This window comes from Prionailurus viverrinus, chromosome B4, assembly GCF_022837055.1.
Source record: "Prionailurus viverrinus isolate Anna chromosome B4, UM_Priviv_1.0, whole genome shotgun sequence".
Classification (NCBI taxonomy): domain Eukaryota; kingdom Metazoa; phylum Chordata; class Mammalia; order Carnivora; family Felidae; genus Prionailurus; species Prionailurus viverrinus.
The window spans coordinates 102,429,069-102,445,479 of NC_062567.1; the positions used below are offsets into that span (position 1 = coordinate 102,429,069).

General features: G+C 37.8%; 1 protein-coding gene across 1 annotated transcript; it reads left to right on the forward strand.

Annotated features, from left to right (window-relative positions):
• The first annotated feature begins 1,986 nt into the window (after positions 1-1,986).
• LOC125169673 (developmental pluripotency-associated protein 3-like) lies at positions 1,987-2,442 on the forward strand. The gene has a single exon (XM_047865257.1). It carries the CDS (start codon positions 1,987-1,989, stop codon positions 2,440-2,442), a length of 456 nt encoding a protein of 151 aa, XP_047721213.1.
• The last annotated feature ends 13,969 nt before the right edge of the window (positions 2,443-16,411 follow it).

Sequence of the window (16,411 nt, forward strand, 5' to 3'; positions counted from 1 at the left end):
AATGACACACTAGACCAGATGGATTTTACAGATATATTCAGAACATTTCATCCTAAAGGAGCAGAATATACATTCTTCTCCAATGCACATGGAACGTTCTCCAGAATAGACCATATACTGGGACACAAATCAGCCCTAAGTAAGTACAAAAAATCGAGGTCATACCATGCATATTTTCAGACCACAACTCTATTAAACATGAAATCAACCACAAGAAAAAATTTGGAAAGGTAACAAATACTTGGAGACTGAAGAACATCCTACTAAAGAATGAATGGGCTAATCAAAAAATTAAAGAGGAAATTTAAAAGTACATGGAAGCCAATGAGAATGATCACACCAGAGCCAAAAACCTCTGGGATGTAGCAAAGGTGGTCATAAGAGGAAAGTATATAGCAATCCAAGCCTTCCTAAAGAAGGAAGAAAGATCTCAGATACACAACCTAACCTTACACCTTAAGGAGCTGGAAAAAGAACAGCAAATAAAACCCAAAATCAGCAGAAGACAGGAATTAATAAAGACTAGAGCAGAAATTAATGCTATCAAAACCAAAAAAAAAAAAAAAAAGACAGAGAGAGAGAGAGCAGAACAGATCAATGAAACCAGAAGCTGGTTCTTTGAAAGAATTAACAAATTTGATAAGCCACTAGCCAGTTTGATCAAAAAGAAAAAGGAAAGGACCCACATAAATAAAATAAGGAATGAAAGAGGAGAGATCACAACCAACACAGCAGAAATAAAAACAATAATAAGAGAATATTTGGGGCAATTATACACCAATAAAATGGGAAATCTAGAAGAAATGGAGAAATTCCTACAAACATATACACTACCAAAACTGAAACAAGAAGAAATAGAAAATTTGAACAGACCCGTACCCAGTAAGGAAATCAAATTAGTAATCAAAAATCTGCCAAAAAACAAGAGTCCAGGGCCAGATGGCTTTCCAGGGGAATTCTACCAAACATTTAAGGTAGGGTTAACACCTATTTTCTTGAAGCTTTTCCAAAAAATAGAAATGGAAAGAAAACTTCCAAACTCTTTCTATGAAGCAAGCATTACCTTGATTCCAAAACCAGACAGAGACCCCACTAAAAAGGAGACCTATAGACCAATTTCCCTGGTGAACATGGATGCAAAAATCCTCAGCAAGGTATTAGCCAACCGGATCCAACAATACATTAAAAAAATTATTCACCATGACCAAGTGGGATTTATACATGGGATGCAGGGCTCGTTCAATATCCGCAAGACAATTAATGTGATACATCACATCAATAAAAGAAAGGACAAGAATAATATGATCCTCTCAATAGATGCAGAGAAAGCATTTGCCAAAAGACAGCATCCTTTCTTGATAAAAACCCGCAAGAAAGTAGGGATATAAGGAGCATACCTCGAGATCATAAAAGCCATATATGAACGACCCAACACTAATATCATCCTCAATGGGGAAAAACTGAGAGCTTTCCCCCTAAGGTCAGGAACAAGACAGGGACGTCCACTCTCACCACTGTTATTCAACATAGTATTGGAAGTCTTAGCCTCTGTAATCAGACAACACAAAGAAATAAAAGGCATTCGAATCGGCCAGGAGGAGGTCAAACTTTCACTCTTCGCAGATGACATGATCCTCTATATGGAAAACCCAAAAGATTCCACCAAAAGACTGCTAGAACTGATCTATGAATTCAGCAAAGTCACAGGATATAAAATCAACAGAAATCGGTTGCATTCCTATACAACAATAATGAAGCAACAGAAAGAGAAATCAACGAATCGATCCCATTTAAAATGGCAGCAAAAGGAGGTTTGTCCTTTTTCTCTCGCCACGGTTTGTTGGAGCCTCCGTTTTTCTCGCCCTTTCTGGGCTATCTCGTTCTTTCCAGGCTAATTGGCAGCTACTTGAGCCCATTACTTTTCACTGGAATCCAAAGGTCTAGAAGGACTGAGACTTGGCTTTCAGGTCTGAGACTTGGCTTTCGATGGATTCGCCAACGAAGCTTTACCCATCCTGTGGCCCAGAACCTTCTCAGATGGCCAGTGAAGAAAATTCCCAGGGAGGCTCAGCTGCCTCTCCAACCATCTCCGAAGTATTAATAAAGAACCTTAGTCAATTGACTCTCCACCCTAGTATCAAACTTCCTTCCCCTCTACCAGAATATCCACCCCAACAGCAGGACAGAGGGACGAAACCACAGGGACTTGTGGACCAAATACTCAGCAACAGGAGGAGGGGTGGAGTAAGGACTTTGTTAACTGCTTGGAAAGAAAGGATGGAAAGGCTGATGTGGTTTATTAAAAATCATCGCTACTTCAACCAGCGTTCCACAGATGAATCCAGAGTAGAAAAATTTAGATGTAGATGTCATTATTGCCTGTATCATAGACCTCCCAAGGATACCAGCATGGAGAATAATTATGACATGGAGTCTATGTAAACATAAACCTTATTATATGGTGTTTTTCTTGCTAGTAATTTTAGAATCAGTATGCAGCACCTTGGGAAAGCTGCTCTATTATAGACAAAGTATAATATTTTGATAATCTATGATATTAGCTCTGTCTTGTCTTTTCTACCTTGATAACAATAATTTGTGAGGAATCCGGTGTTTTGCTTTTGAGTGACCTCAATATACTTTAGTTCCACTTTTTGATATGACCCAAGGAAGCACTAGTGGGTTTTGAGTGTAGCCTGGGTGTTTGAGAAACCTGAAGTCATGAAGATCGGTTAACCTAACATGGGATTCCTGGGTGGCTCAGTTGGGTTAAGCACCCGACTAGAGCTCTGTAGAGTAGAGTTCTGTGCTGGCAGCTGGGAGGCTGGAGCCTGCTTCAGATTCTGTGTGTGTGTGTGTGTGTGTTTCTCTCTGCCCTTCCCCCACTCATGCTCTCGAATAAAAACATTAAAAAAAAAACCCTAACATCAAATTGGAAGCCACGTAACTTGTGCAGGGAGAAATGCATAGAGAATATTGGGTGGTTTGGCTGGAGAGCATAATTATAATTATGGCAGCGTGCATAGGCTAGGTTTTCTGGTTTTCAAAAATTAGAGTTGTAATAAAAGTTTTTTTTGTGGTAGTTCAATTTTCAGTAGCAAATGTGTATGTAGAGGATCTTATTAAAATTGAGGCTTATTTGAATACGTTTCAAAAAATAAAATAAAATGAAATAAAATGGCAGCAAAAACCATAAAATACCTAGGAATAAATATAACCAAAGAGGTGAAGAATCTATACACTGAAAACTATAGAAAGCTTATGAAAGAAATTGAAGAAGACACACACAAAAAAATGGAAAAAGATTCCATGCTCCTGGATAGGAAGAACAAATATTGTTAAAATGTCGATACTACTCAAAACAATCTACATATTCAATGCAATCCCGATCAAAATAACACAGGCATTCTTCACACAGCTAGAACAAATAATATTAAAATGTGTATGGAACCAGAAAAGACCCTGAATAGCCAAAGCAATGTTGAAAAAGAAAACCAAAGCAGGAGGCATCACATTCCCAGACTTCAAGCTGTACTACAAAGTTGTAATCATCAAGACATCATGGTACTGGCACAATAACCGACACTCAGATCAGTGGAACAGAATGGAGAACCCAGAAATGGACCCACAAAAGTATGGCCAACTAATCTCTGACAAAGCAGGAAAGAATATCCAATGGAATGAAGACAATCTCTTCAGGAAATGGTGCTAAAAAAATTGGACAGCAACATGGAAAAGAATGAACCTGGACCACTTTCTTTGTATGTATGTATGTATGTATGTACGTATGTATTTATATAAAACTTATTGTCAAATTGGTTTCAATACAATACCCAGTACTCATCCCAACAGGTACCCTCCTCAATGCCCATCACCCACCCTCCCAACCCTCCCACCCCATCAATCCTCAGATTGTTTCAGTATTTAAGAGTCTCTTATGGTTTGACTCTCTCCCTCTCTAACTCTTTTTTTTCATTCCCCTCCCCCATGTTAAGTTTCTTCTGTTAAATTTCTCAGGATCCACATAAGAGTGAAAACATATGGTATCTTTCTCTGCCTGACTTATTTCATTTAGCATAACACTCTCCAGTTCCATCCATGTTGCTACAAAAGGCCATATTTCATTCTTTCTCATTACCAAGTAGTATGCCATTGTGTATATAAACCACAATTTCTTTATCCATTCATCAGTTGATGGACATTTAGGCTATTTCCATAATTTGGCTATTGTTGAAAGTGCTGCTATAAACATTGGGGTACAAGTCCCTTAGGCATCAGTACTCCTGTATCACTTGGGTACATTCCTAAAAGTGCTATTTCTGGGTCATAGGGTAGATCTATTTTTAATTTTTTGAGAAATCTCCACACTGTTTTCCAGAGCGGCTGCACCAGTTTGCATTCCCACCAACAGTGCAAGAGGGTTCCCATTTCTCCACATCCTTGCCAACATCTATAGTCTCCCGATTTGTTCATTTTAGCCACTCTGACTGGCGTGAGGTGGTATCTCAGTGTGGTTTTGATTTGTATTTCCCTGATGAGGAGTGACGTTGAGACCCTGAATAGCCAAAGTAATAATTAGGAAGAAGACCAAAGCGGGAGGCATCACAATCCCAGACTTTAGCCTCTACTACAAAGCTGTAATCATTGGACAGCATGGTATTGGCACAAAAACAGACACATAGACCAATGGAATAGAATAGAGACCAATGGAATAGAATAGTACTCCAGAATTGGACCCACTAAAGTATGGCCAACTAATCTTTGACAAAGCAGGAAAGAATATCCAATGGAAAAAAAGACAGTCTCTTTAACAAATGGTGCTGGGACAACTGGACAACAACATACAGAAGAATGAAACTAGACTACTTCCTTACACCATTCACAAAAATAAACTCAAAATGGATAAAGGACCTGAATATGAGACAGTAAACCATCAAAACCCTAGAGGAGAAAGCAGGAAAAAAACCTCTATGACCTCAGCCACAGCAATTTCTTACTTGACACATCTCCAAAGGCAAGGGAATTAAAAGCAAAAATGAATTATGGGAACGTCATCAGATAAAAAGCTTCTCACTGCAAAGGAAACAATCAACAAAACTAAAAGGCAACCAACAGAATGGGAAAAATATTTGCAAATGATATATGAGACAAAGGGCTAGTATCCAAAATCTATAAAGAACTCACCAAACTCCACACCTGGCAAACAAATAATCCAGTGGAGAAATGGGTAGAAAACATGAATAGACACTTCTCTAAAGAAGATATCCAGATGGCCAACAGGCACATGAAAAGATGGGCCACTTTCTTACACCATACACAAAAATAAACTCAAAATGGATGAAAGACCTAAATGTAAGACAGGAAGCCATCAAAATCCTCGAGGAAAAACCTCGGTGAGCTTGGCTGCAGTGACTTCTTACTCAACACATCTCCAGAGGCAAGGGAAACAAAAGCAAAAATGAACTATTGGGACCTCATCAAAATAAAAAAGCTTCTGCATGGCGAAGGAAACAATCAGCAAAACTAAAAGGCAACCAACGGAATGGGAGAAGATATTTGCAAATGATATATCAGAGAAAGGGTTAGTATCCAAAATCTATAAAGAACTTACCAAACTCAACACTCAAAAAACAAATAATCCAGTGAAGAAATGGGCAAAAGACATGAATAGACACTTCTCCAAAGAAGACATCCAGAGAGCCAACCGACACATAAAAAATGCTCAACATCAGTCATTGTCAGGGAAATACAAATCAAAACCACAATGAGATACCACCTTACACTGTCAGAATGGCTAACATTAACAACTCAGGCAACAACAGATGTTCGTGAAGATGCAGAGAAAGAGGATCTCCTTTGCAGTGTTGGTGGCAATGCAAGCTGGTGCAGCCACTCTGGAAAACAGTATGGAGGTTCCTCAAAAAACTAAAAATAGAACTACCCTACGACCCAGCAATGGCACTACTAGGTATTTATCCAAGGGATACAGGTATGCTGTTTCAAAGGGACACATGCATCCCAATGTCTATAGCAGCACTATTAACAATAGCCAAAGAATGGAAAGAGCCCAAATGTCCATCAATGGATGAATGGATAAAGAAGACGTGGTATACATATACAATGGAGTACTACTTGGCAATCAAAAAGAATGCAATCTTGCCATTTGCAACTACATGGATGGAACTGGAGGGTATTATGCTAAGTGAAGTTAGTCAGAGAAAGACAAAATCATATGACTTCACTCATATGAGGAATTTAAGAGAAAAAACAGATGAATATAAGGGAAAGGAAACAAAAGTAATATGAAAACCAGGAGGGGGACAAAACAGAAGAGACTTGTAAATATGGAGAACAGACTGAGGGTTGTGGGAGGGGGAATGGGCTAAATGGGCAAGGGGCACTAAGGAATCTACTCCTGAAATTATTGTTACACTATATGCTAACTAATTTGGAGGTAAATTTGAAAAAAAAAGATTAAAAAAATGAAGCCTTCAAACTCACAAACCGTGAGGTCATGACCTGAGCAGAAACGAAGAGTCAGTTTAACTGACTGATCCACCAGGTATCCTGTCAAATACATTTCTATGCTAAGATACACACACAACATATAAACCCCCACAAGATTTTTAATATGATATTTATTTATACCAATTATGTCAACTGTCATAATTATTTAACCAATCACTCCCTATCTAGCAAAACCATAATCTTTGGCCTTAATTTACATGTGTAATTTTAGGTCTCTAATTATTGATTTGTAATACATTCTGAAGTATTTAAAAGTTTTGGTTGGGGTGGGCATAAATGATTGTCCCTTTTAAGCTGTTTGGTCATTTTAAATCAAGAAGTAGCATTATATGCCACAGTAATCAAGAGCCTAATGCAAATCCCATGTCTGAAATTAGCTATATGATTTCAATCAAATTACCTGAAGCTCAGAGCCTGTTTTCTCATCTATAAAGGTCTTTCAAGAGGATCGTTTTCAGTATTAAATGAGGTAATGTATGTGGAAAGAATCTCATAATAATAGTATGTATGAGCCCAGAGCAATTACTGTAACTTAACTACCAATTAATTTTTCCTCTACTGTTTAATTACAGAGGCAGAAATGTAAATTTCATGCTGCTCCAAACAAAAAAAAAATTATATAATTTATATCGATATATTTAGCTCCTGGCATTGTGAAAATTAATAAAACAAAACTTAACTAAAATGGAGTTGAGAAGTTTGGCAGGGGGAGCTCTCACACCCTAGCACTCCTCATCAACTGGAAATTCAACAAAAAACAAATCTTGCCTGTGGATACTATTTTACCATAGCAGGAGGAGAAAAGGCTCACCTTCCCCACCCCAACTAGAAAAGAGCCCAGCCAGTGGGAGACAGTCACAACTCAGCCAGTGAGAAGCCACTGTACTTTCAACTCCCAGTTTACTCAAGTGGATTTTTTGTTTATAACAGTCTTCCCAACTTGAGCTTCCCTCTATAAAAGAGTGTGCCAGGGGCACCTGGATGGATCAGTTAATTGAACATCTCACTTCAGCTCAGGTCATGATCTTGTGGTTTCATGAGTTCGAGCCCAGTAGGGCTCTGCACTGGCAGCATGGAGCCTGCTTGGGATTCTCTCCCTCTCTCTCTCTCTCTGCCCCTCTCCCACTTGCTCTGTCTCTGTCTCTCTCAAAATAAATAAACAAACCTTTATATATATAAGTATATACTTACATATGTATAAGTATATGTATTCTAAAACCATAATAATAGACTGGCTTGATGAACTCACTCAGCCATATTTCAGATCTCTCATCTGTAAGTGAAAGAAAAACATGTAGTCCAACAAATATGATGTATTTTGCTTCTTAAAAAATAATCTCACAAAACAGATGAACATAGGAGAATGGAAGCAAAGTTATATAAAAACAAGGAGGGGGACAAAATATAAGAGACTCTTAAATGCCCCTTAAATATAAGGGGCATTAAGAAAGACACATGTAGGGATGAGCACTGGGTGTTATATGTAGGGGATGAGTCAATGGATTCTACTCCTGAAATCATTATTGCACTATTGCCAACTAACTTGGATGTAAATGAAAATAAAAACCTCCCAACAAAAAATAAATTAAAAATAAAAAAAATAAGATGTTTTCAGGGAGGAACCAAGATGGCAGAACAGCATGGAAATTTTTGCATCTCACATCCATGAAATACAGCCAGATAAACACTAAACCATCCTGCACACCCAGAAAACCGATTTGAGGATTAACACAACAATCTGCACAACATGAATCACAGAACTCAGCAAGTACATGGTGTGGAGAGATGAACTGGGCAGAGAGAAGCCACAGAGGGCAGGGAGCTGTTTTTGCTTGTGGAGAGAGGATGGCGGGGGGATAGTACAGGAAAAGCATCCCCCCAAAAGCAGCTGGAGAGAAAGTGGAAAAAGTAGAAACAGCCACAGGGACTGAACTAAAAAGGGAGAAAGGAGAGGGTTTAAATTACAATAAGACTCAGTAAACAGGGGGAGCGCAGATTCTGAAATTCCACAGCTCAATACCTGGCAGTGCTCTGGTGGGAAGGGTGAATCTCCAGGAGCAGAGTGAGATATGGGAGGTCCTCAGGCCACATGGGGAGAAGCGGTTCCACTGCTGGAAGAACATTTGGTAGAGGCTTTGTGGCCACCCGGTCCCAGGAGACCCCAGAGAACAACCACATTCACTTGTGCTGGAACAAGGTCCTTAAGGGTGAAGCCTGGTGCCAGATGTGTGTTGTGATTTGCCATAATCCCTGAAATGATGCTGCTACATGATCGTGTGAACTTTTTCTGGGGCGGGCTGGCACCCAGTCACAGTCTCTAGGCATCGGGAGCAGCACAGTCCAGCAAAAGTTCCTAGGTGCGGCAGGCACTCAGCCATTGCTAGGTGAGACCCTCCCTCAGAGGATCTGAGCAGGTCAAAGCCACAGTCCCTCAGAAGTGAGGGGTCATGAAACACAGCTGCATCTGAGATAAAACACAGGAGGGAGGTGCCACCTGGCAACCTGATGGCTTGGTCATGGACAGTGTAAAAGCAGGAGTGGACAGAAGCCAGAGACAAAACATGTGTGCCCAATTGCTAATTGGGGAGAACAGAGTTCTGATACTAGAGACTGGCTACCTGGGTGCTGCCATTTTCACCCCTCCCATGCATGTGCATACACGCGTACAAGTGCCACAACAATCCACCCCAGCAAGCTAAGCAGCGCCATCTAGTGGAGAACAGAGCTGTTACACTAAACACTGCCCAACTGGGCCAACCTCACTCTTCAGGACCACTACAAATCTCTCCGCCTGCTTAGTTTATGGACTATAAGGTACTTCATAGTATGACTTCTAAGGGAAAACAATGTAATTTCAATTGTATTTCAGTCTGTTCGCTGGTCCATCTATTCAATTTTCTTTCTTTTTTTTCTTTTTCATTTCATTCCTTTTTCTTTAATACAGAAAGAGAAAAATGTATTTTTATTTTCAATATTTATCAAAAATATTTTTCTTTATTTTCTCCTACTATATTTTTTAATTTTTGTAATATTTTCAAATTCTATTTTACTTACATCATTCATTTTATTCTATTGCATTGTATTCATTATCTCAAATTTTCAAACATTTTCCTTTTTTTCTGGATTTCCTTTTTTTTATTTTTGTATTTTTCTCCCTTGTTTCTCTAATCTATCAAGCTCCTTTCAATAATGAGACCAAAAAACAACTAAGATCTAGCATCATTTATTTCATGTGTGCATGTGTGTGTATGTGTGTGTGTGTGTGTGTGTGTGTCTCTGTCTGTTCTTTTTAATTTTTTAATTTTAATTTTTTTTCCTTATTAATTCCTTTTCTTTCTTCAAAATGATGAAACAAAGAAATTCACCCCAAAATAAACAGCAGGAAAAGATGACTGCCAGGGACTTAACAGAGATACAAGCAAGATGTCTGAACCAGAATTTAGAATCACAATAATAAGAATACTAGCTGAGGTCAAAAATAGATTAGAATCCCTTTTTGTGGAGATAAAAGGAGCAAAAATAGGATGAAATTAAAAATGCTATAACTGAGCTGCAATCTTGAATGGCTGCCGTGGAGGCAAGGATGGGTGAAGCAGAGCAGTTAATCACCAATATAGAGTACAAACTTACAGAGAATAATGAAGCAGAAAGAACGAGGGAGGATAAGGCAAAAGAACATGAAATAAAAATTAGAGAACTCAGCGACTCATTAAAAAGGAGTAACATCAGAATCATAGGGGTCCCAGAACAGGAAGAAAGAGAAATAGGGGTAGAAGTGTTATATGAGCATAGCATAGTGGAAAACTTTCTTAACCTGGGGAAAGACACAGATATCAAAATCCAGAAAGCACAGAGGATCCTCATTAGATCCAACAAAAACTGACCATCAACAAGGCATATCATAGTCAAATCCACAAAATACTCAGGCAAGGAAAGAATAATGAAAGCAGCAAGGGAAAAACAGTCCTTAACCTACAAGGAAAGACAGATCAGGTTCACAGCAGACCTATCCACAGAAATGTGGCAGGCCAGAAAGGAGTGGCAGGATATAGTCAATGTGCTGAATCAGAAAAATATGCAGCCAAGAATTCTTTATCCAGAAAGGTTGTCATTCAAAACAGAAGGAGAGATTAAAAGTTTCCCACCAAAAAAAATTAACGGAGTTCATGACCACCTAACAAGCCCTGAAAGAAAGTTTAAGGGGGACTCTCTCAGGGGAGAAAAATTAAGCAAACAAACAAACAAACCCCAAAAGCAAGAAAGACTAAAAGGACCAGAGACCAGGAACTCCAACCCTACAGACAAATAATGACAATAAACTCATATCTTTCAATACTCATTCTAAACATCAATGGTATAAACGCTCCAATCAAAAGACATAGGGTAACAGAATAGATAAGAAAACAAGATCCATCTATATGCTGTTTACAAGAGACTCACTTTGGACCTCAAGACACCTTCAGTTTGAAAATAAGGGGATGGAGAACCATCTGTCATGGTAATGGTCGCCAAAAGAAAGCCGGAGTAGCCACACTTATATCAGACTATCTAGATTTTAAAATAAAGATGGTAACAAGAGATGAAGAAGGGTATTGTATCATAATTAAGGGGTCTATCCACCAAGAAGACCTAACAATTGTAAACATCTATGTTCCAAACGTGAAGGAAAACAAATATATAAATCAACTAATCACAAACATAAACTCATTGATTATAATTCCATAAGACTAGGGGACTTCAACACCCCACTTACAACAATGGAGAGATCATATAAACAGAAACTTAACAAGGAAACAATGGCTTTGAATGACACGCTGGACTGACTTAACAGATATGTTCAGAACATTTCATCCTAAAGCAGAATACACATTCTTCTCGAGTGCACATGGAACATTCTCCAGAATAGATCACGCACTGGGACACAAATCAGTCCTCAACAAGTACAGAAAGATCGAAATCATACGGTACATATTTTCAGACCACAATGCTAAGAAACTCAAAATCAACCACAAGAAAAAATTTGGAAAGGTAACAAATACTTGGAGACTGAAGAACATCCTACTAAAGAATGAATGGGCTAATCAAAAAATTAAAGAGGAAATTTAAAAGTACATGGAAGCCAATGAGAATGATCACACCAGAGCCAAAAACCTCTGGGATGTAGCAAAGGTGGTCATAAGAGGAAAGTATATAGCAATCCAAGCCTTCCTAAAGAAGGAAGAAAGATCTCAGATACACAACCTAACCTTACACCTTAAGGAGCTGGAAAAAGAACAGCAAATAAAACCCAAAATCAGCAGAAGACAGGAATTAATAAAGACTAGAGCAGAAATTAATGCTATCAAAACCAAAAAAAAAAAAAAAAAGACAGAGAGAGAGAGAGCAGAACAGGTCAATGAAACCAGAAGCTGGTTCTTTGAAAGAATTAACAAATTTGATAAGCCACTAGCCAGTTTGATCAAAAAGAAAAAGGAAAGGACCCACATAAATAAAATAAGGAATGAAAGAGGAGAGATCACAACCAACACAGCAGAAATAAAAACAATAATAAGAGAATATTTGGGGCAATTATACACCAATAAAATGGGAAATCTAGAAGAAATGGAGAAATTCCTACAAACATATACACTACCAAAACTGAAACAAGAAGAAATAGAAAATTTGAACAGACCCGTACCCAGTAAGGAAATCAAATTAGTAATCAAAAATCTGCCAAAAAACAAGAGTCCAGGGCCAGATGGCTTTCCAGGGGAATTCTACCAAACATTTAAGGTAGGGTTAACACCTATTTTCTTGAAGCTTTTCCAAAAAATAGAAATGGAAAGAAAACTTCCAAACTCTTTCTATGAAGCAAGCATTACCTTGATTCCAAAACCAGACAGAGACCCCACTAAAAAGGAGACCTATAGACCAATTTCCCTGGTGAACATGGATGCAAAAATCCTCAGCAAGGTATTAGCCAACCGGATCCAACAATACATTAAAAAAATTATTCACCATGACCAAGTGGGATTTATACATGGGATGCAGGGCTCGTTCAATATCCGCAAGACAATTAATGTGATACATCACATCAATAAAAGAAAGGACAAGAATAATATGATCCTCTCAATAGATGCAGAGAAAGCATTTGCCAAAAGACAGCATCCTTTCTTGATAAAAACCCGCAAGAAAGTAGGGATATAAGGAGCATACCTCGAGATCATAAAAGCCATATATGAACGACCCAACACTAATATCATCCTCAATGGGGAAAAACTGAGAGCTTTCCCCCTAAGGTCAGGAACAAGACAGGGACGTCCACTCTCACCACTGTTATTCAACATAGTATTGGAAGTCTTAGCCTCTGTAATCAGACAACACAAAGAAATAAAAGGCATCCGAATCGGCCAGGAGGAGGTCAAACTTTCACTCTTCGCAGATGACATGATCCTCTATATGGAAAACCCAAAAGATTCCACCAAAAGACTGCTAGAACTGATCTATGAATTCAGCAAAGTCGCAGGATATAAAATCAACAGAAATCGGTTACATTCCTATACAACAATAATGAAGCAACAGAAAGAGAAATCAACGAATCGATCCCATTTAAAATGGCAGCAAAAACCATAAAATACCTAGGAATAGATATAACCAAAGAGGTGAAGAATTATACACTGAAAACTATAGTAATCTTATGAAAGAAATTGAAGAAGACACACAAAAAAAAATGGAAAAAGATTCCATGCTCCTGGATTGGAGGAATAAACATTGTCAAAATGTCAATACTACCCAAAGCTATCTATATATTCAATGCAATCCCTATCAAAATAACACCAGTATTCTTCACTGAAATAGAACAAACAATCCTAAAATTTGTATGGAACCAGAAAGGACCCCAAATAGCCAAAGCAATCTTGAAAGAAAACTGAAGCTGGAGGCATCAGACTCCTGGACTTCAAGCTGTATTATAAAGCTGTAATCATCAAGATAGTATGATACTAGCGCAAAACGGAACCTCAGATCAATGCAACAGAATGGAGAATCCAGAAATGGACCCACAAATGTATGGTCAACTAGTCTTTGACAAAGCAGGAAAGAATATTCAATATAATTAAAGACAATCTCTTCAGCAAATGGTGCTGGGAACCCTGGACAGCAACATGAAGATAAATGAACCTGGACCACATTCTTACACTATACATGAAAATAAACTCACAATGGATGAAAGACCTAAATGTAAGACAGGAAGCCATCAAAATCCTCGAGGAAAAACCTCGGTGAGCTTGGCTGCAGTGACTTCTTACTCAACACATCTCCAGAGGCAAGGGAAACAAAAGCAAAAATGAACTATTGGGACCTCATCAAAATAAAAAAGCTTCTGCATGGCGAAGGAAACAATCAGCAAAACTAAAAGGCAACCAACGGAATGGGAGAAGATATTTGCAAATGATATATCAGAGAAAGGGTTAGTATCCAAAATCTATAAAGAACTTACCAAACTCAACACTCAAAAAACAAATAATCCAGTGAAGAAATGGGCAAAAGACATGAATAGACACTTCTCCAAAGAAGACATCCAGAAAGCCAACCGACACATAAAAAAATGCTCAACATCAGTCATTGTCAGGGAAATACAAATCAAAACCACAATGAGATACCACCTTACACTGTCAGAATGGCTAACATTAACAACTCAGGCAACAACAGATGTTCGTGAAGATGCAGAGAAAGAGGATCTCCTTTGCAGTGTTGGTAGCAATGCAAGCTGGTGCAGCCACTCTGGAAAACAGTATGGAGGGTCCTCAAAAAATTAAAAATAGAACTACCCTACGACCCAGCAATGGCACTACTAGGTATTTATCCAAGGGATACAGGTATGCTGTTTCAAAGGGGCATATGTACCGCCATGTTTATAGCAGTGCTATCGACAATAGCAAAAGTATGGAAAGAGCCCAAATGTCCATCAATGGATGAATGGATAAAGAAGATGTGGTATATATATTGGAGTATTACTCCACCATCAAAAAGAATGAAATCTTGCCATTTGCAGTACGTGGATGGAACTAGAGTGTATTATGCTAAGTGAAATTAGTCAGAGAAAGACAAATATCATATGACTTCACTCATATGAGGAATTTAAGATAAAAAACAGGTGAACATAAGGGAAGGGAAACAAAAATTATATAAAAACAGGGAGGCGGAAAAAACTTAAAAGACTCTTAAATATAGAGAACAAATAGAGGTTTACTAGAGGGGTTGTGGGAGGTGGGATGGTCTAAATGGGTAAGGATATTGACGAATCTATTCCTGCAATCACTGTTGCACCATATGCTACCCAACTTGGATGTAAATTAAACAATAATTTTTTTTTAATTTATAAAAATATGCTTTTGAAAGTAAATTTCCCCTTAAGACCAGTCTTCAGAGACAACTGTTTTAAAGAGCTTGTTACTGACAGCACAGAACCTGTTTGGGATTCTCTCCTTCTCCCTATCTGCCCCTCCCCTTGCTCACACATGCTCTGCCCCCCTCTCAAAATGAATAAATAAACATTAAAAAATAATAATTAGCTTTAGGTTTGTTACTTACTCTCCCTAACAGGAAAGGTGAAGATGCTTAGAGATCTCACCCTAGTGCATATTGGATTCTACTGGGAAGATTCTAAAAATCAGCAATGCCTTATGCCAACTCCCAGAGATTTTCAACTGATTGGTTGGCCCCCCCTTTTTTTAAAGTTACCCAGATGTTTCTCCTGTGCAGCCCGAGGGAGAATCTTTAGCTTAGAGAAAAGGGTTTGGTGACAGTAAGAAAGCTTCACTTAGAACTGGTATCCATAGTGTTTTCTCCAGCCCCATTATAAGAAAAACAAAATTACACAACTGACATTAATTGGGGATTTTCCTGAAAATTCCCCCATAATAAATGTTTATCACATACACCCACAGTGTTTGAAAGTGTCTATTCCCCCATACCCATAGGTATTATTAGTGATTTTCTCTTGTTTTCTTTTGTTAAAGTGGAGACAACCACTTTAACATTATTTCAATCTGTATCTTTAAAATCACCACTGTGACTAAACATCTTTTTATTTGTTCATTGTACATTGTGTCTTCTGTGAATTTCTTGCCTTTTCATATTTGTTGCCCATTTTTTTATTAAGCTGGTCATCTTTGTTTATTTACAGAAACTATTTATATAGATATTATCCATTTTTCTTTTGTATACTCTCTCTATATTTTGTCCAGTTTTTCACTTCTCTTTCAACTTTTGTATAGTATTATTCCCTTTCTTTGAGTTGTCAAACCTGTCAGTGCTTCCTTTTCTTATTTCCTATCCTGCTAGAGTGGCTTCTCCTAATCCAATATTACTTTATAAAGACTTTATATTTCCTAATGTGTTTATGTTTTCATATATAAATCTCCAATCTTTCTGAATTTAATTTAGTATAATGCGAGATAGGTAGCTAAATATTTGCCATTAATTTGCACAACACAAATTATTAAATTATCACAGCACATTTTCATGTTTGTAATCTGATCATCTAAAATTATGCATGTTGATTTTTAGGATCTTACCTGGTTAAATATGGATTATTCTAGCTATTTTGCAATGACATTCAGGAAAAAATTAATAAGAAATGAATTAAAAGTTTTTTCCCTCAGTCTGAAATGCATTCATTATATCAGGAACTTTTGACACAAGTACATTTTAGAGGTATTGTAAGTCCTTCAAGTTTGGATTTTAGAATTGAAAAATCAGAAACATCACATTCTGCAGTCATCACTTCTTTACAGTGCTGATGTGATGATCACTTTCTTGTGATCCAATTATGCTAATAAACTCCAAAAACAGAGTTTAACATATATTAACTGTTATCCTAATTAAAGAGCAAAAATTTGCA